The sequence below is a fragment of the Neodiprion lecontei genome, chromosome 2 (genome assembly GCF_021901455.1).
Source record: "Neodiprion lecontei isolate iyNeoLeco1 chromosome 2, iyNeoLeco1.1, whole genome shotgun sequence".
Classification (NCBI taxonomy): Eukaryota; Metazoa; Arthropoda; class Insecta; order Hymenoptera; family Diprionidae; genus Neodiprion; species Neodiprion lecontei.
Genome location: NC_060261.1, coordinates 23,858,919 through 23,878,946, shown reverse-complemented (window position 1 = coordinate 23,878,946; position 20,028 = coordinate 23,858,919). Strand labels below are relative to the sequence as shown.

The 20,028-nt window shown below is 36.5% G+C and overlaps 3 protein-coding genes across 15 annotated transcripts in view; 2 read left to right on the top strand and 1 right to left on the bottom strand.

Annotated features, from left to right (window-relative positions):
- The first annotated feature begins 1,831 nt into the window (after nucleotides 1–1,831).
- On the top strand, nucleotides 1,832–7,814 carry LOC107219502 (zinc finger and BTB domain-containing protein 49). 3 transcript variants are annotated; one of them, XM_046730632.1, is made up of 8 exons: nucleotides 1,832–1,948; nucleotides 3,008–3,202; nucleotides 3,262–3,558; nucleotides 4,299–4,468; nucleotides 4,545–4,896; nucleotides 4,973–5,140; nucleotides 5,672–5,839; nucleotides 5,923–7,814. In XM_046730632.1, the coding sequence occupies exons 2-8, from the start codon at nucleotides 3,031–3,033 to the stop codon at nucleotides 7,134–7,136; spliced, it is 2,541 nt and encodes an 846-aa protein (XP_046586588.1). In that variant the 5' UTR covers nucleotides 1,832–1,948; nucleotides 3,008–3,030; the 3' UTR covers nucleotides 7,137–7,814. The 3 variants fall into 3 exon arrangements, with proteins under 3 accessions (XP_046586588.1, XP_015513230.1, XP_046586587.1); XM_015657744.2 differs by having other exon boundaries at nucleotides 1,889–2,152; XM_046730631.1 differs by having other exon boundaries at nucleotides 1,889–2,272.
- Nucleotides 7,815–8,503: 689 nt separating this feature from the next.
- Nucleotides 8,504–10,070, bottom strand: LOC107219501. 4 transcript variants are annotated; one of them, XM_015657743.2, is made up of 3 exons: nucleotides 9,931–10,070; nucleotides 9,754–9,846; nucleotides 8,504–8,829 (listed from the first exon to the last, which is right to left on the bottom strand). In XM_015657743.2, the coding sequence occupies exons 1-3, from the start codon at nucleotides 9,942–9,944 to the stop codon at nucleotides 8,691–8,693; spliced, it is 246 nt and encodes an 81-aa protein (XP_015513229.2). In that variant the 5' UTR covers nucleotides 9,945–10,070; the 3' UTR covers nucleotides 8,504–8,690. The 4 variants fall into 4 exon arrangements, 1 of the variants encoding a protein (XP_015513229.2); XR_006902680.1 differs by lacking the exons at nucleotides 9,754–9,846; nucleotides 9,931–10,070 and adding an exon at nucleotides 9,258–9,746; XR_006902681.1 differs by lacking the exons at nucleotides 9,754–9,846; nucleotides 9,931–10,070 and adding an exon at nucleotides 9,262–9,746.
- Nucleotides 10,071–10,085: 15 nt separating this feature from the next.
- Nucleotides 10,086–20,028, top strand: part of LOC107219500 (heterogeneous nuclear ribonucleoprotein A1, A2/B1 homolog) — a 55,596-nt gene continuing 45,653 nt past the window's right edge. For 5 of the 8 annotated variants that reach the window (XR_006902679.1, XR_006902678.1, XR_006902677.1 and 2 more), the window contains exons 1-6: nucleotides 10,086–10,223; nucleotides 11,928–12,139; nucleotides 12,275–12,587; nucleotides 12,801–13,035; nucleotides 13,712–13,861; nucleotides 14,606–14,818. Coding sequence is in view for 4 of the 8 variants with exons in the window: in XM_046730636.1 (XP_046586592.1) it covers nucleotides 10,203–10,223; nucleotides 11,928–12,139; nucleotides 12,275–12,587; nucleotides 12,801–13,035; nucleotides 13,712–13,861; nucleotides 14,606–14,775 (1,101 nt within the window). In the remaining 4 variants the exon portion in view is untranslated. Of the gene's footprint in view, nucleotides 10,224–11,927; nucleotides 12,140–12,274; nucleotides 12,588–12,800; nucleotides 13,036–13,711; nucleotides 13,862–14,605; nucleotides 14,819–16,378; nucleotides 16,597–16,888; nucleotides 17,740–20,028 lie in introns of those variants that run through there. The other 3 variants (XM_015657738.2, XM_046730637.1, XM_046730638.1) reach the window with 3 other exon arrangements.

The following is a 20,028-nucleotide window of genomic DNA, read 5'->3' as shown; positions in this document are numbered from 1 at the left end:
GCAACACCCCTACCACTGAAAAGTGCCGGAGTTACTAGACCTGTATGTAAGACCGTGCTCTTGGATACCATGGTGAAACGACGGCAACGCTGTCTGTCGGTTAACGGCGGCAACTCGAGGACGTTGTTTTCATACCAGTAAACATATGATTCACATATAGATCACGGCATGTTTTAAATTATTGTTTTATTTAGTGCAATACGAAATTAAAAGTGATATTATGAGCTGTTATGAGCCACACTATCATCTAATGTGGATTTCAGAATATCCATGCAGAATTCTTTCGCGGATAATCTGTGTCGAAAGGTAAGTAAATGCATGAAACATATGAGATATTCTTTCAAATTCATTGTAATTTTTACTACGTATTTACTTTTAGGATTATCGTATTACTAACAATACGATGATCAATTAATTAAACATTTATAGGGTATAAACTATTGTAAAGCCACCATGTTCAAGAGGTCGTCGAAATTCATGATGAAGCTAGTGGAGAACGAATCGTCTGTGGGAAAGTAATACCACAGATGAGAGTACATAATTCGCTGTACGAAGTGAAATTAGAGGTATGTATTAATTATGAGATAAATGAATAGTTCGATAATAATGTAAAAAAATATATTTTCAGGAACTTTGCATCTGTACATGCAAAACAAATGGAAAATGGAGATGTATCTCCTTATCAAAAAGATATAAATAATAAAGGAATAAGTATATTGGTCATTGAAATTAGATTTAGAAAAACACATTTTTTATTTCGGTCTATAACAACATTAACAAATGACAGATTTTCTTTCATTATTAAGAATGGGTATAGAATGTGAAACTAATAATATATTATTGGTGGAGACTATTTCATCTTTAAGAATAAGCATAAAATTTTGAACTAATATTTATAGATGAAGAACAATGAAATAAAAAATAACTTGCACGTGATTCTCTAAAAATGTTGATGGAAGATTTTAAATTAAACATGATTAAAATTTAGTATATCTGTTTAGATTTTTATTTATGCTGGTTTTAGTACGTATATATTACTTAAAAACATCCACATCGTTAACACAGTAATGAATATTGAGTACTGTATGTTTTGATTTGCAGATTTTGTTTGTGCATGTATGTTTGTGTACATTTTGTGTGTATTTTCTCGATCCTTATATTCTCTCCGAGTGTTCTTATTCGGCTGCCACGGCTTGTTATCTGGTGTACTATAAAAATAAAACATTACAGAAAATCTGACGTTTGTATATTTTCAATACGTTAATTCCTCGTATCAAATTGTTATAATATTACTTACATTCTTCTGACAGCTTTTATCCACTCATTTCTCTTGCTAATTTCCCAATTTCATCTCGAAAACGAATAAAAAGTTAACTCTGGATTTTTCAATTGGGTATTTTTGCAATCCACAACACAACAGTACCTCGTACCACACATTTTTTGTTTATTTCGGAGAGCACTTTTTAATTGAATTAATACATAAACCGCACAGCTGACCGCACTGCCAAGAGGCCTTTTTTGAGATAACGAAAGCAGAATTGTCTGAATGCGATTTGAGCGCCTCTCAGGGAAAAAGTAAAATTTTCGCTATAAAATGTCAAAAAGGAAGGCGGCGATCGCAACCTAATAAACCTTCTTGTTATAAACATACTTCGTCAATTCGTAAAATACGCATTTGAAGTGAGTGAAAACCAGTGAAAACCGAGTAATTGCTTTTTCCACCTCGACTGACATTAAATCCGAGGAAAAGGTGGCAAACGGCGAATCGCAAGGTCATACGGGAAAGGGGGAGAATGTGTGTAAGGCAGAGGAAAAAAGTATGCGTAAAAATACGTGAGATAACACCGCTGCGCGAGGGCCGAAATGGATTGATCATTGGATCGTGGCCTGGATGCATGCATGTGTAATTTACTACGCGCCGCGGTGCTTCAATTCGTCGTGAATGCAGGCCAGTATATTCGTAAATGCATACGTACGTCACACATGGAGATTTCTCAGCACCGCACCGATCAATCATGCATTAAAATGTCAGCCGGCATGTTGCATGACGAGAGTTTAAAAAACAAGAGGCTGGTTATTCGTGTTGTTCTATGCGATCTGCGTCGTAGAGACTCAAACAGGCAACCAATGGCTTGCCGTCGCGGAATTTGAGGTTAACGTTAATTTCAATACCCTTTTTCCACAAATTTAATTGTGCGCTCGTCGTTTGTTTTTGTCACCGTTTCGATATCGAAATTCTATGCTACGTAACGATCATCGGACTATAATGGAGGTAGCATCTGAACTCGCGTTTTGCAATTAGTATATCTAATGGTCAAACGTTGAGGTTATACTCTGAGTGCAGACCTAGTCAGACAGCAAGTCACTTATAAATCAGTTATTTAATATGCACGATTTTTTCTTACCCTCTTGTCCCAGGAATATAACACGATTGTTGTTATCTGCAGGTATCATTGTACTGTGCGTTTTTAACACTTCGAATATTACAGTTTCATTCCCTTTACGTAAGATAATCGGTCATTTGGGTTAAAAATTGTTTGTCGTTATAGGCGGGTTGACATGATGTGGATATAAGTTTCAAAGCTTCTTATTCTTAGGTGGCAAAACAGAGGTCTTCTTTTCATCAGAGAACGCGCATTCTTGAATTTTTTGATAAATCCTTATCACCCTGTTAGATGTGGATTAGATATTGTTGTCTTTCAGCCTAACTTTAACTACAAACATATCATAAGAATCCACAGAATCACTCAAGGTTTCTTATTGAAAAAGGGAAATTTGTAGCGCGGTTTGCAACGATGAAATTTAAAATTTTATTGAGGATTCATGACGAAGTCCTTTTACGGTTTACCTGCCTGAAACACATCTTGTGGAGGTTTTCAGAAGGCTCCACAAATCAAACGAGCACAATGTTTCACATGAAATTTTAATTGATAATCAAACAGTTGATATCAAGAATAACTAGATGAAGGAAGTCAAATTCCCGAAATGAATAAATAAATGAATCTAGGTTCAGAATAAAAACAAACAAAGATGATGGGACGAAGTAAGTGTCCGAACTGTGGAGAAAATACAAACGCATCATCTTCGCGCCTTATCGAAGATGCCTGTGGCCACAGGAAATGTCGAATTTGTCTCGTCGATGAGGAGGACGGATGTAAGACTTGCCAGAATACGCCACACATTCAGAAGATTGGCAACTTTGGTAAGCAACTTTGAGTGCATGTCCAAATGTCTTTATACCACAGGTTTTTTCTATTCTAGACTATCCAGTATGCTCCTCCCAACTGGAATCTATGCCTCTGGATTCCAGTGTATCTAAACCCCGTTCTGAGAAAGAAGAAACTCCCTCGCAGCCTCTGGAACTTGTGATGAACAAGATGCCAGACCATGATCGAGTTCAATTTGATGAGCAAGATTCGTGTGAATCGAAGAGTTCTGGTCGCCAATCGGAATGGGTTGATGATCAGAATATAAGTGCTGAAAATATTCCAGGAATATTGAACTTGAATCACAACAACTCTGCGGCTTTGGCGCAGCGATATGTTACATCTGAAACAGGTGAAAAAAAAATCCATGGCATAGATAAACTTTGAGAAATTTTACTTCTAAGATATGGAGAAACCATATGGAAAGATTTAACATTATAGCAATACCAATGCATTATCCAACAAAAATTCTGTGCTCTTACAGCTATTGAAAATACCTACATATTTCATATGCCAGTCAGGTCTCTTTTTCCACTTTTTTCGCGATTTCCGTAGTTCGAAAGTGACGCAAACATAAAGTCTATTGCATATATACGGGGGAAATGTAGGGGGAATATAGAAACAAAACCATGACTAAACAGAGGTATCAAAAATGTGATTAAACCTGATTAAACTAATCATAATTAGAAAAAAAGTTTGTGATTTAGAAAGAAGTTTTTGAACACTGGAGTTCAACTGCAGATAAATTTTTGACAGCAGATTATACTACTGTCTTATTGTCGAATAATTCATGTGGTTTGTCTGATTTTTATGAACACTATTCTTGTTTTATTCGTAATTGAATCCCTTTCAAATTGTCAGAGACTGACATTTTTATTCAGTTCGTTTGTTGATAAAAAAAATCCAATACGTACAACTCTTAGATTGATTCTAACAAATTCAAGGCCATTGGTTTAGTCCGCTACCACTTGTGCTGAGAAGCAGATGCATTCAGTGGCATTGAATGTGCCAGAATCAATCTAAGGGTCTGTACAACCGTTATAATTTACACATAAATACAATAAATAAAGAAAAAATATTCCCTGACTCTAGGGTTTGATGCTGGCGAGCAAATGACAGAACTCCAAGCACCTGTTATCCTCCAAACTCATGCCCAAAAAATGGAACCACTGGAACTAGTCACCGACGTACGATTCTCTCCAAAAACCGAAAACAACCGTCAGAACATGCCACCTCAGATAAGAAATAGAATCGAAAAAAATGTTTGTACTTTTTTACTCGTACTTGTACCTCGAGTAAATTCACAGAGGCGGAACTGACATTAGACATTTTTTCCAGGATGAAACGATCGATATTCCTGAACGAGAAGAATCAAAAAAAGTAAAGGGACGCAAGAATAGTAAGCTGAAAAGAAGTCATATATCCATTATACCAGGGCCACAAGAGTCGTACAGGTGTAACATATGCGGAAAAACTTTTAAGAGTACTACGGCACAGAGATATCACGATTCCTGTCTCACTGGGATAAAACCGTACAAGTGTACCATATGCGATAGAAGTTTTGTTAAGCAGTCACACTTTCAGTATCATGAACGAACTCACACCGGCTACAAACCTTTCAAATGTTCATTCTGTGGAAAAGCATTTCCGCAGCGTAATAAACTTAACAGGCATCTTCATTGCCACCAAGGTATGAGGAATTTGTTCCTAATCTACATTCCAAAGTTTTCGGTGATTGAGTATAAATGTTGCAATCGCTGTCGCAGATGAAAAACGTTACAAATGTTCCATTTGCGAGAAACGATATAGCAGTCAAAATGACTTGAAGAGTCACATGAACGTCCATACAGGCGTTATGCCATATACATGCCAAATTTGCAAGAAATCGTTTCGCGAGGCAACCAATTTGACACGTCACATGCATACGCATTCTAGTAAGTCAAATAATTATTATATTTTAACCCTTTAATTTTGTTTAAACCCCCACTCAGTGTACCACCTTTTTAATTATTAAACTATATTTTTGGTAACAACTGCCAAGTTTTTTGGTTCCACATGGTCCCTGAAATATATCTAAGCAAACAAATTATGAAATTTGTTTATTTATTTATTGCAAAAATAGAAACATGTAAACAAATGGTTGAAATTCGCACTTTTCCACGAAAATAGGTATTTTCTGCTGATCTACCATGAAAATCGAATGCCAATTTTTACACAAACTTAAGTCACAACAAAATATCTTACAGAATTTTTTTTAAATGTATCTTGTTTTTGTTTGGATCCGTAATTTTGAATTTCCAAATTGCGAGTTTAGATCCTTAATCACCGACCCCAAAAGTCCATGTATGCAAAATTTCAAGTGCATCTATGGAGAGATGTATACATGACAGGGTTAATCTCATTTACTTTCTAAAATACGATCCCAAGCTTTTGGAGTACTTTTTCTAACCTTGATCGCTTGACAGATGAACGACCTCATATGTGTGAACAATGTGGAAAGAGCTTCAAAGATAAAAGCTTGCTGGTTCGTCACAGGCGTACACATGGAAAGGAGCGCCCATTTTCATGCTCAGACTGCTCTAAAGTATTTCTATCCAAAAGTGAGCTGAGTCGGCATCTCGCAGTGCATTCCGGTGAGTCCACAAACAAAGGATTGGGGTTTTGGTATTGCAAATCAGTGTTATTGGGCAGTGGGAGTAAAAAACATATGTTTCAGACGACAAGCCGTTTCCTTGCCAGTTTTGTAGCACTGTATTCAGACGAAAGGACAATCTTAATCGGCATATGAGACATCATCATTCGGAGGATCAAACCTCAATGTCGGAAAACAAAACTAAAAACGGGGAGGACGAGACTCGGCCGGTGAAATTAAAGCCAGCTATTACTTCTAAACCAAAAACGAAACCAAAAGGAAAGCCGCGAGCCATTTCGGCTGTGTTACCAAAGAGTCCGTGCAAAATGTCACTTCATTATCTAAATTCCCATGCGCAAATTGACTCTCAATTGGATTGCAGAAGTAATGTTACACCGGTTATAAGGACGACTAGTGAGTTGAGTAATGCTGTGCCTGTAATCAATGGACCAATTAGTATCAAACGACCAGAAGAGAAGATGAATTCTCCAAAAAAAGCTTTCACTCATACAGAACCAATTCCACTGGCCGAAGCAGTCGTTATAAACCGTAGAATCGAAGAAAAGTTATATCCCAAAACAAATTTAAATCACGACTGTTATTTCCAATCTGACTTTTGCAACAGGATTGACAGACATTCGGTTCACAAGATAATACCCCTCCGACCAAATACTTCCAACAAACCAATGACAGTTGGCAAGATTCAGAGCCCTGAAAGATCACAATTCGAAGGTCAGCCTAAAAAAACGCAGCCTTCTCTACCTGAGAAGCTGCTTTTTTCGGAAAATCAAATTACGCAGCTTGAAACAGTTAAAACATTGACTGAATGTCACGATACAAAAGGCATGAACATGCCAAGGCATACAGTTCCAAAAAAACGTGCAATAGATCAGTTGAAATCAAAACCTATAACTGATTACTCTTCGAAATTCCTAACAGTATTTTTACCGGAAACTCTGTCAAGCACAACCAAGTGTGAACCAGAGAGAGCTAATTGTGTACCTACAATTACAAAAGCTAGATGTGCAAATAGCAGGAATGACTTGAGAGAGTCTAATTTATCCACCGCATGTGGCCCAGATAACTTTGCATCGAATGAAATTAATGTAATACATATAGAAGGTGTAGAAAAGTCGTCGAATGTTAAGAAATTGAGCGATATACATTGGAGACGGAGGACATCGGAGATACTAAGACCTCGCATCCATGGATTCAATTCTTACATAAATTGTCAATTGTCTAAATTAGAAATGCCCAACGAATTGACTGATGTAAAAATGGTAGGGGCTAGAAAATAATTTTACTAACGTTTACAAAATTTAATCCGGTTCGAAGGTCGGATTACATTGAAGGTATGTGATATAAGAAAATTGAATAGACTCGGAATTGCGAATGATGTGATATTTTGATTGAATAATGTTTATTCTTATTTTCATAAGACTTCTTACAAAACTATCTTATGTATTATATTATATGTATATACACGTTAACTATCATGTGGTAATTAAACTTTACAACTCTTCTTTTCACGTAAAACTGAAATTGAGGCGAATGAATTGAATATTTCTTCTATTCGAGTTTTATAATAAACTTTTATATTGTTTATATTTCAGTAAAGACCTTATACAGTACTCAATTATTAATAAAACATTTTTATTCTTAATTACAACCCTAAAACTGTCGTAAGCTTTACAGCGATAAAAGTTACATAACTTATTGTCATGTTAAAACTGAACTTCGAACTTGTCCAAAGTTGTCACTAAATAAATGAAATACGTATATATATAAAAAGCACATTTTCTATAATGAGTTTCAGTCAGGATATTACACTCACAAGCCACTGAGCAAGACGCTCAGCTTAATTACTATGCAACTTAAGACAACTTTTAAAAATCATTTGAATTTCAAATATTAGTGACTATATGCTTCGAAATCGCGTAAAACTGGAGAAGAGATCATTTGAACGCTGGTGATGGTAAAATTAGCTAAAAATTTCAGCTATCTACACCATTTATTTGGAGCTACATTTCATCGTATGCCAAGTTAGTCTATCTTCATAAAATTGTATAACAACTTGAGGACATATTACATTGGCTTCTTTTGCAGCCACTAAGTCTGTTTCATCTGTTCCTTTCCTGAAACCAATGACAAAAATTAGTACCCCATGTTTCTAGCAAATCATTTTTGCTCCAGATGCCACACAGAGTTTAATAATACCTATATCCAAATCAAGGTCCAACATTCTCTAGCTAATAACATGCTATGCGTGAATAAGTCATACTTGATAAGTTTACCAAAAAACTGTATCGCATTCATGAGTTCTCTTCGAGTTCAACAAAATTTTGTGATTTGAAAATGTTCGTAATGCATGTACGTCTCGCTTAATATTTCATTCAGCAATATTTGTTCCACTGAAAACGAATCATGAAAATCTTGACAGGCAAGAAAATCTAAACATTTTAAAATTCAAATTCTGTGAGTACAGACAAATGCAAGTCTGTTTCCTGGAAAAGACATATCGTGCCAACTTGATTAATCGATGGTCTTATTTGAGGTTCAACAGTCATCTGAACCGCCAAATAGTTTGATACGTTTCCAGAATAGAAACAAATACATCAGGATCATTGCAATATTATCGGTGGCTACTTGTGGAAATAATAGCTCACCATTTCATCAAGAACATCAACTCGCCACCGCAATCTGATACTCCGATTATTTTTTCTGGTTCCAAGGCACGCTTGAATCCCTGTGCCTTGTCAATATCCTCAACTATCTTTCGTTTGTTCATGATGCAGAATGCAAATAATACTTTTTTCTACTTGTTGCAGATGCTTCTGTAGGACAACTTTAATCTATCGGTTTGTTCTATCGCTATCCCTAGTTTGTTCGGTCTGTGCGTTTCTAACTTTAGTTGCAAGAAATTCAGGTATAGACTTCTCTTCTGCCCACCAAGTGAACGCACGATTGTATCCTGACCATCCAACGGGAAACCTATGGAGAAACCACAGAAATAATTGGTTTTATCGAAGTACGCAAAATTTTTCTAGCTACGTTGATCATATAGTTGAGCTAGCGTAGAGAAGTGAATTGGTTTATGGTCCTTCTCTTCGACGTAATTCGAGAGATCCAAACAGTTATCATGTACAAAATTGGGTGATCATAATTTTTATGCCGGTTAATGCTTCGAACGATATAGAAGCAAACGAGTCCATACGGATCCGATGCAAAATAGTCATAAATATGGGATGAGATTTGAGAGGCCGTAAAGTTAGCCAGGGGGAAAATCCGGCGAAAGGTTATCGTCCGAGAGCCATGACAGCGACGTCGATCATTCGGCACGATAACGCAGGAATTTTCTCAAGAATTCAGAACTGGATGTAGGATCGGGAAGCTATAGAATGCAGATACGGCATACGTACATACATGGAAATTATTTGATCAGCAAAACCGTAGACTCGAGACGAACCGGAAAAACTTCATATCACGAACCAGAAATAATTCCGACATACCATTTACCCTCGAAAGCGTCGCTTTGAAATTGTTTTACCCGCCATGACATTTTCAGTTGGACAGAGTCACGGTCGTGTATACAGGTCTGGGCACTCTGTCCAAAAACCTGTGCCTCTAACTGAGGCGAATATTTTCAAATTTCGCCACGTCGCTAGTGACGGAAGGCATGCGCGCATTACAGCCTCGCCACCGTCTATATCGCTCTGTCGCTGTCACACACGTGCTCCCGAGATTGCAGCGCTCCGCGCTTTTGCGGCCAATGTGGGAACATGTGCCTCAGATAGATGCACACTGTGGGGTATACGAAATATATGGGAGTGCCCAGACCTGCATATACGACCGTGGACAGAGTCGACAGAGTATACTAAATTACTGTATATTGTCGTATGTAGGTATAAGTTATACATTCGATATAGCGTGTCCGGTAGCGGTGACTGCGCTTCTGAAAATAGTCCATGTCTGTCCCGCGAGATTCGACAGTTTATCACCACATTGATACTGAAAAATTGGATATTTTCACAACTTGAGAATCGTTGCTGACTCTAAAATTTTATACTACACGGACTGAGTGTTCGGTGGTACCTGCGTGATGGCATCTACGCTGATAATTCGACGTCCCAACACACAACTTCCGGTAACATAGCTCGAATCAGCCAATCAGGAACGCTGAGACGCATCGATCGAAGTCAGCCAAGCACTTGGTGCGCACTAGTGCGTACTTGCGCAGTTTCAACAGATGACCTTGGCCTGCGCTGCTTCACTTCCCGAGCAAGCGATATCGGGTAAAGTTGGTGTAGCTGTGGTGCGTTTTGGGAATTTAATTTCGATTTCTACAATTCGTCGCTCATCTAACCATGGTCAAGATGGATCACGACGTAAGTAACTGATTTCTCGCTCCCTTATTATCCTCCTGAATAACGGATCCGCGATAGCGATACGTTGAAAATATGCCAATAGTGTTGTGGGCAATGGCCGCGTCACGTTGTGTCTGTACAATTTAGCTATCATTTCTGTTCATCGTCATTAACGTATGGTTTAATTGCGCCCGACCATCGACTTAGTCAGGCTTACTAATCAGCGCCTGGTAAAGTCTTTCTCGACGCAATTGCGGTTTAATTTGACGAAAATTCTCGCGGCGGCATCGATCTTCCTCCCTTCTTCTCACTCTTCACCCACAACAGCGGTTCATTTTGTTTCGGCGTACCCAAGCCGAGCACCGCCATTTTGATTTGTTTCTAATTTTAGAACGTATCTGGAGTTACTTTTGTGAGAAAATTAAAATCTTTTTGTCAGCTTCACTTTGGTCTGAACTCTTGCGTCATGGATAAAGATGAAAATCTGCACGACTACACGCGTTATTTGGAAGAATTCTCGAGTACGTTGCTTAGCAACTTAATGGGGTGCCCTAGTCGATTTCGACGCTGTCGTATATGTATATCTTCAAATGTCGGAGCTCACGTATCAAACGCGAAAAAGGGGTTGAAATCTCCGTTGTATACACAACTCTGAATAGAAACACTCCAATTTATTTTCATTTGGTGCAGAAATAAAGAAATGGCACGGTTTCTACGAAATCGCAATAGTAAATTCGTAGAATTCGTGCCAATTGTTTATTTCTGCGCTAAACGAAAATGCATTGAAGTGTTTTTGTTCAGAGTTGTGTATAAAATGGGGTTGTTCAACCCATTTTCGCGTTTGAGATACATAGACTTGGATATTTGGAGTGAAATGTATGCATTTCAGTGATAATCACTAGTCTATGTATCACAAAGTCTTATTAACCATTGTAAATTCCAATCCTAAGTTATTATTTATGCGCTGCAATGATATAACGCAGGTCTTAGAATTCAGTTTATATGCGTATCTTGATTTTTCATATTTCACTTCTATCACATGTAACTGTTATTGTATTTGCGGTGACTAGGTGTATCATGTGTAAAAAATGAGCAAAAAGTGTGTACCATACTCAAAATGTCAAACTCGCTGTTGTCTGCTTATATTATTCACCTTGGATGAAATTGCATTTTTTTTTTTTTTACAATAGGCAGAATTTTTTTACTTTTTAGCTTTCAATTTGTATATGTTGTAAATAATACATTCTGATCCATGTTTTTTTTAAAGAGATTTTATATTGATAGCTAGGATGTATACCATCCACTCGGAACACTCCATATATTAAAATTCCATATAGAATTCACAGCCTCGTAAAAGATCCATATATACGGTTGATCTCTAATAGACATTTACAGAAATCCATGATATTTACCATCATCATTAACCATCTTTTGTGTTTCTGGCTCGAAGTGGTAGTAAGTTTTATTTATTCTAAGCTCATTGAGTACTCAAATTTTAATGCCTTTTTAGTAACCACCTGAATAAGATTACGAAAGTTTTGCTCCGTAAGGTGCCCTTTTTCACTTGAAATGTGGCCTGGAGTTAACAAGAAAATGGTCATGAAATTTGTTTGCTTGAATTCCTTGTTGCACTTGGAATTGAAAGGAATTATGTGTAATCTCAAACTTTACTCAAACTTTTAGTATATCCAATAGTGTTTAATGCTGTACGAACATATCTTTCAGGATGGAAAGAATGAGCCCGAACATGTGCGAAAATTATTTATTGGTGGCTTGGACTACAGAACCACTGATGATTCCCTTAAAAAACATTTCGAACAATGGGGTGAAATTGTCGATGTTGTAGTTATGAAAGATCCAAAGACTAAGCGGTCGCGAGGCTTTGGATTCATTACCTACTCTCGTGCTCACATGGTTGACGATGCTCAAAATGCAAGGTAACAAAATTATCTCGCAAGGAAATAACCTTCCCTGAACGACAAATATAATTGGAAGTTCGATCATTGTCACATATGAAAATTTGTTGCATTTTTTAATATATTGTGTTTTTTTTTAAATTATTTCGATCATAGACCTCATAGAGTAGATGGACGTGTTGTGGAACCAAAACGTGCAGTTCCTCGTCAAGAGATTGGAAGACCGGAGGCTGGGGCAACAGTCAAGAAGTTGTTTGTTGGCGGACTGAAAGACGACCATGAAGAAGAAGATCTTCGTCAGTATTTCCAAGCGTTTGGAAGTATTAATTCTGTCAGCATTGTCACAGACAAAGAAACTGGGAAGAAACGAGGTTTTGGATTCGTTGAATTCGATGATTATGATCCTGTGGACAAGATCTGCCTGCAGCGTAACCATCAAATCTGTAACAAGCACGTTGATGTCAAGAAGGTGACTAAGCAATGAAAGATTAAAACTGATTCCATCGTTATACAGTAAGCGATGTGTGATATGAACTGACGTTGGGAAAAGTCCAATGGAATAACAGCAATAGGGAATGCTCACCACCATCCTCAACAACAAAAAAGCACATATGTTTCTGATAAGACATAGGTAATATTTCTTATACAGCTTTTTTTTTAAACTCGCCTTGTTTTCCTCCAGGCGTTAAGCAAAGCTGAAATGGCTTCTGCTACTGGTGGCGGTGGCGGTGGGGGTGGCAGAGGAGGCCAAGGAGGTGGACGCGGTCCACGAGGTAGCAATCAGGGAGGTGGCAACTGGGGAGGCCGAGGTGGCGGTGGTAGCGGAGACTGGAACAATGGTGGAAACCAAGGTGGATATGGAGGAGGTAATCAAGGCGGATGGGGAGGCAATGGACCTTGGGAGAACCAAAATCAAGGTAATTTAAGTAATTACAGTGAATGCCAAAGTAAAAGTGTAATGATTTAGTAGTTTTGAACAAAAGCACGCTGTAATTGCATTGGAATCTGAGTCATGTTTTATCCCTGGAAATTTTTATAATTACAATTTACTAAAATAATTTTTGCTTCGAAATTTATTTGCTCTTCTCTATACTTTGATTTCACATTAACTTTCAGGTGCTCAATATTTTCCGACAAAATAAACTTGTTCTGGAACGATTAGCGTCGTTTAATCTTGAAAAGAATTCCTGCCATACAACGTACTATTTTTGTTTTTCTTCAAAATTCAAGTCAGCTTGGAAGAATTGCAACTAACTAAATAAAATCAATCCTCTTAAGACCAATACTCCATACATAGATGTGCTTGCATTGAATTTAAACACTTTGTATTAAATATACAATTATATTATCATATGAGTGGAAAAATTTCCGTTGAAGCTAAACGTAACTTTTTTGAGTGATCCACAAGAATAAGTATACAAGAAAATATGTATCCTGCAGTGCTCACCTTTTAGTTCTGAAGTGGACAAGGAAAAGTTCTTGCATTTTATGCATTGATGTTTTATTGGAAACTCTGGTTTTTAGTATTTTCATGAAATTAAAATCTCAAGTTTGAAATAGTGCTTACCACATTTTCCGTTGAAAATATTCTAGGGGGTGGCTGGGGAGGCCAGGGAGGACAAGGAGGCTACAACAGTGGTGGAAACTGGAGCAATGACAACTTCGGAGGTGGTTACCAACAAGGTTATGGTGGTGGACCCGTTCGGAACAATTTTAATGCTGGTGGCAGACCTGCGCCTTATGGTAAAGATTCACAACTTCTAAATTGTTGAAACAATATATAGAAACTGATTTGTAAAAGAATATTGCCTATATTTCTTGAATTTAAGTGTCGTATGGTACTTGAGAGAGATTTGAAACTAATCAAGGATATTGCACTACACCAGACATTATTTTTGATGAATAACATTACAAATCACGTGAATTTTCGATCAAGTTCTACTACTTGAATACAACAGCAGAATACATGATAAACGGAGGCTTGATTCTGAACTGTTCATCATTTCACGAACAGTTGAAATACTTTCCATCGTGTACCAAAAGTTCTAATCGATCTAGTACGATTGAAAATTCGAATTTTTACTAGCCCTGAGTATCAAGGGTCAATCTTTGATAAATGAATGAATCCGAGGTAGCTACTTGCGAATAAGAAATGGTAAAGTTATTGTCACATATTGTGTTGTATTATTCATTTGTCATTGAAATTTTTTTATTTTAACTAAGCTTGATCGATACAATCTTCAATTTTTTTTTTATTTTTTGCTTCCTTTACTCTATAATTTTTTAACTCGAGAGTGTATTTCACGGTCACGGTTATTCCTTCTTCGTTGTTCTTCATTTTCTCAGTAATCCTGGATGCGTTTGGTATTCTTACAATGGTACTTCAATGGCGATGTATCTTCAACAAAGCACTGAACTGTTGTGTTGCTGAGTAAATGGATCATAGATGAAATAGTTTTGAATACCATGACGAATTTGTACACATAGGTGGTGGACCAATGGGTGGCAATACAGGCGGCGGCGGCGGTGGCGGCGGTGGCAGCGGAGGTGGTGGCGGTGGCTACGGCGGTGGTGGCGGCGGTAACCAAGGAGGATATGGTGGCAATCCCGTCGGAGGTGGCAATATGGGCGGTGGCGGCGGTGGGAGGAGATATTAAACCACCCAATGAAGTTTGTTGCGACGCTACGCTCCCTCAGATGGTGAGTTTCTTTACCTGTCGATGTTCATGAGATTAAAGCAGCAAGGCTCGCAGTCACGAATATTGTGAGTCTGAAATTGAGGGTATTCAGCAAATTGTGTGCATGTTAACTTTTATTTTTTAAATATGAGGTTGAAGATGGTAATATTGGTGTAGCGATGATTTTTTATGGAAAATCGTTATATTGCAACTTTGGAACTGTGTGAAATCCGTAAGCTGTATTGGAGGAAATTGTATTCATATTTTGAAAACTGAACTCGTTCATTTCGAAATTGCGAAAGTGTGATTGTCCAATGTTTTGTTACGATAATGCTACTAACATCAACCTTGTTTTTCAAATTTCAATGCACAGGTCGTCCCGTATTTTTGAGATATTTATTCAAATGACGTGCTAAGAAAAAATATTCAAGTGGGTGGTATTGATGTTTGAAACAGAGAATCTCACAGACTTAATTTATGATCATTGGAGATAATTCAGACATACAGTTATATTGATTGCTTAATAAAGTTAAACGTTTTCAATTTATTGTGCTGATTGTGTGTAACGTCACTTCTAAATTTGTATTGAATAAGTCCCTAAGAGTTTTGCTGAGTAAAACTTACAGGTGATTCAGTAAGGATCATTTACGTTGTAGTCAATTTACTATTTTCATTCATAATGCGATTCTGAAAGAACATGACAAGTGAGGTTCCGACTCTCGGATAAGCTATGTAGTTCAATAACATTTACTTCTATAATTAGACGATTTTGCTCATCGATTTTGCTGAGTACCCTGGAGATGATAGAAATGAACCTAATATTGACCAGCTTGAATCAATTCTCGAAATCAAGTTGATAAGTCGTTCTTTTTCAATTGTTTTATTTTTTATTTTCATTATTTGCAATACCTGATATGAGGTTTTTTGTTTTTGAAAAAAAAAATTGTATAGGAATTCCTAGAAAACACTTTTGCAAAATATATAAGTTTTAATTGAAAATTCAAATTAATTTAATGAATTTTGTCGATCTATGAAGCAGTACAAATAGTTTTGGAAGTATCAATGAAGCCATTTCAGTAATGATGTGTCAAGTCCAAAAATGCAAATTGTTAGACAAAAAGAAAATGTACATTATCATTAGTTACGCTTCAATGGAATTGTTATTAGCACCCAGGCCTATTACCATGTTGTCCTTATTAGATTCCAAATGATAATTTGCACTCTAATGCAGCAAGCAACTATTTTACGCTGTTAGATCATTAGTCTCATTTATTTAAATGTATCTGTGAGTTTCTTTTTCTCATGTTATCCACTGGGTGCAGCCTATTCGGTTTATTATTGAATATTCTAACTTGACAACGGAAGACTTCAACACTAAATTTCATTACGAGAGGCAATCATTTGGTCAACTCTCATTACTTGTCAATTAGCATGAATAATCTTCAATATTATTATATATAATGTTTTTAATATTCCGTTTGTTCGTTTTGTTATCCGGTTTTGCACACTATATCATCAGGTTTTATGTTTCGCAAAATAATTATATTTTTAATTATGGCGTCATTCTCTTGTTAATATACAGGATGGTTAGCAGCTACGCCTAAAAAAATAAACACTGGTATATGGTTGAATCTCAGACACTCAATTACCGAGAGCTTTTGCCGACCACCTTGTACTTTTTACACAGTCAGTTTCTAGTGTTAACGCATGCTAGTGTTAGATAAAATATTTCGTTGAGGTGCTATAAGTATCCAAGGCATTTTGTCCAGTCAAAACTATATTTGTAGTAGTACTGGTTACCATTTCTATTCTTTGAATGAGAAATCCACCTCGCAGATAAAAGAAAAATTGAATAGATGAATGAATAGAGAGAGAGAGTGAGAGAGAGGGAAAGAAACGTAGCCTGTTTATTGTGGTGAGAAAATATTTAGGCTTCAGTCTCAATTTTGTATTTTAATATTGGGCCCTTCCATGGATACAAGTAAACATTTTAAATGACAAGTAAAGAAGTGCGATTTTATATATCATTCTAGCTGTGGACTTACCGTGTTAACTTAACTAAACTAACAAATTTGTCACTTTTGAACCTCAGGTGACCCCTTGTCTACTAGTCGCCAGTACTTCTGTACTGTTTAGTTCGGAGCAGGCAGGGCTAAGGCTAGTCAGACAGGACCAGGCAGGCCAATCAGGATTCAGGAAAGAAGCGTCACCCGTTAGATCGAAGTGATGAGGGAGGCTTATGCGTAACCATATATTACATTTGAAACGTTGCATCTACCGCATCCACATGTAGAACTATCCAACTATCAACCAGAATCACAATAGTAAAATTGTGTATCGCAATAGATAGAGAGCGGGAGACAGAGGGAGAGAGAGAAAACACGTGGTTGGTTTCAATTTGCGCGCCGCGCCGCCGTATTAACTTGGCAAAAATGTTTATAATATTTAAATAGTCGTTATTCACACGTTTCACACACTTGAATGAAATAACACGTATACTTTGATATGCCTTTGCCCAATCACATTCACATAAAAACCATACACACACGTACCTATAGGTAACATAACATTTTCAGGTGTATGACGAATATGACAAACAAAAAAGCTGAAAGAATTGAAACACCGGTCCATGTAAGAATCTAGGTTTTACAGAAATGATGCAGATTGTTATCATAGAGGAAATAAAAAAAAAAATTAGGCAAGATGATTCTTAAATAGACCAAAGGGGAAAGAGTTGGTAGTGTTAGTAATGAATAGCGGATGAAAGTGAAAAAGAGAGAGATCAGTAATCAAGTGCAAGGAAAGAAAATAGAGAATTAACAGGGAAAATGAATTTTGTTGCTGAGCATTTCGTATTAGGTTACCTACCCTAGGCTAAACTATTTAATTTTTAAGTTGTAATGTTTTAAGAGTTAGAGATAATAAAAAGTGACCACAACCTTTTCCATCATCATTTTTAATTACAATCAAAATAGGGAATCATCGATAGATTTTCGTAGATTAAGTCAAAGACGCGCACGTACAGATAGGACACTAAAATTGTAGTTAACAATCTCCACAGAAAGAGGTACCTATGCGCATAGCTAATTAACCGAACACGAATACGAACAATAACGATGAAAGGTTAGTTGTCTTTCAGTCAATAAATTACTATATTAATATTATTATTATTACTGCTGTTATTATTATTACGTACAATAGAAAGGATGTCTGTCTGCCTGGTTGTATTATACCTATTTAATTGTGTAGACAACAAGAGATCGGCAATCCCTGAAAGATCAGCGTTTCTATATGTAAACGCAGTATTAAAACAATTTGTACATAACTTACCCTGCAAATTATCAATATCTTATTTGTCGTACGCATGGCCTTGAAAAGGTCTCTCGGTTAATTATATAGTACCTTGCATAATTCAACGTAAGTAATTTTTTATAAAAAGATGATTCTGGTAGATGATTTTTGAAACTGTAAACTAGTCCAGTTATTGGTAAACTCACTTTCTGGTTTCTATAAATTGAATAAGTACAAATCCCATTGGTCGCCATTGTAATAACTTATCAACTGCTAATTATCGCTGGGGTATGTGAAATGTCAGTTACTTTGGGCTTTTTGATAAAATAGAACCTTACATGTTGTTGATTGACCACCAATTATTACATTTACAGTGGACGACATATTCACTTTATTTTTAAAAGGTGGATAGTGTACTCAACTGAGCAAATTCTGTATATGCGGGTTTCTTTTAAAAATGATTCGAAATGTGTACCTACTAGTGGCATAGCTAAAATGGTACAAGGCCTTGTTCAGCGAGCCAACAAAAAACTTTGCTGATATTAGCAGCTTGACCTAGTTTTGTACACACAGCAAAAGCTTTCCACACTCACCTATTTAATCGAAAGAGAAGGTCTGGCTTGAGTAAAAAGAATTCAAACTCACAACGTAAATGTCAATAATCTGAACTCAGGATTTAGGTGATCGATCATAGATTATAGTTCAAAGTTGTATCTGTAGAGCAGCTACAGTTCATTCTAACATAATATAATTAGGTAAATTTTAGTTCTAGTTCAAAGGCAGATATATAGAGGAAAGATTTCCGTATTAATGAAAATTTCGCTTCTAAACACAGAAAATATGGACTAACATGAAACAGTGTGTCCATTTTACTTCATGTTTTGCTAGACAGACGGAAAACTGAGAAGACTGGCTTTCCGTCCATGATTTTTTCAACTACTGATGCAAAAAAATTTAAACGCCTTTTTCCAATCATGTATTCTTGGAGATATCATCAGGTGTACTGGTTTTGAAGGTTCTTACGTGATCAACATGATCAGAGAAAAGAGAATTGTCAATTTAAGCATCATGTAGAATTGCAACTTTCTTGCCGTTCCATTTTGATATTCAGTTCTTTAAGATTGCTGAAGAAAGTTTGGATCAGGTTTTTCAGCAAACAGGAAATCTGAAAAAATAAACGAATTTCCAATTTATGGAATTTTCATGGGACACCATGTTATAATGTTCTTATCTTGAAACGATTCTCAATCCATAAGCAGATAGATGTTCATAGCAGTTGAAAAGAATTTTACAATATGAAAATAAATAGATATATAAATGAGTGTAAATGTTGAAAAAGTAGAGGTTTACGTAGAAGAATTCCGAATTCGACATTAATTTTAGAATCGAGATTTTGCATAATTCTTAATTGTGTACAAAGCAGAGAAACCTAAAATAAGTCTGTAGTATTCCTTCTTGTTTCAATTAAATGAAAATTAAGGAAAATATACCAGACTGAAATCTTCAACAGTATCAAATCTATGTGTTACGAAATCTGTGGAGTTGAATTGGATGTAATAACAATTACCATGGTATTTTGTCTCTAAGAAGAAAAAATAGAACTTGATTACTTTAGGTTTCTGTGCTTTATACAAACATAAAAATCTGACATCTTTCCATGTAAAAATCCAACTATCAGACGATTGCACATCTGCAATTTTATTGCAGTCGTTGCCAGTGGAATACAAGTTACGAGTTTGTAATTACCTAGTAACTTTTCAGTATACCACTTATTATTTGAAACTTAGCATTTTACGATACTTATTTACTAAGGGATACGAAACTTGCCGTAAGAATGGATCCAAAAATAATTTGGGACGTAGTAGAATGCTGGCATTTCTCCGTTACCTTTAGTTCCTAGATAGTACAATACTTCCGTACGCACATACAGACTGGTAACTA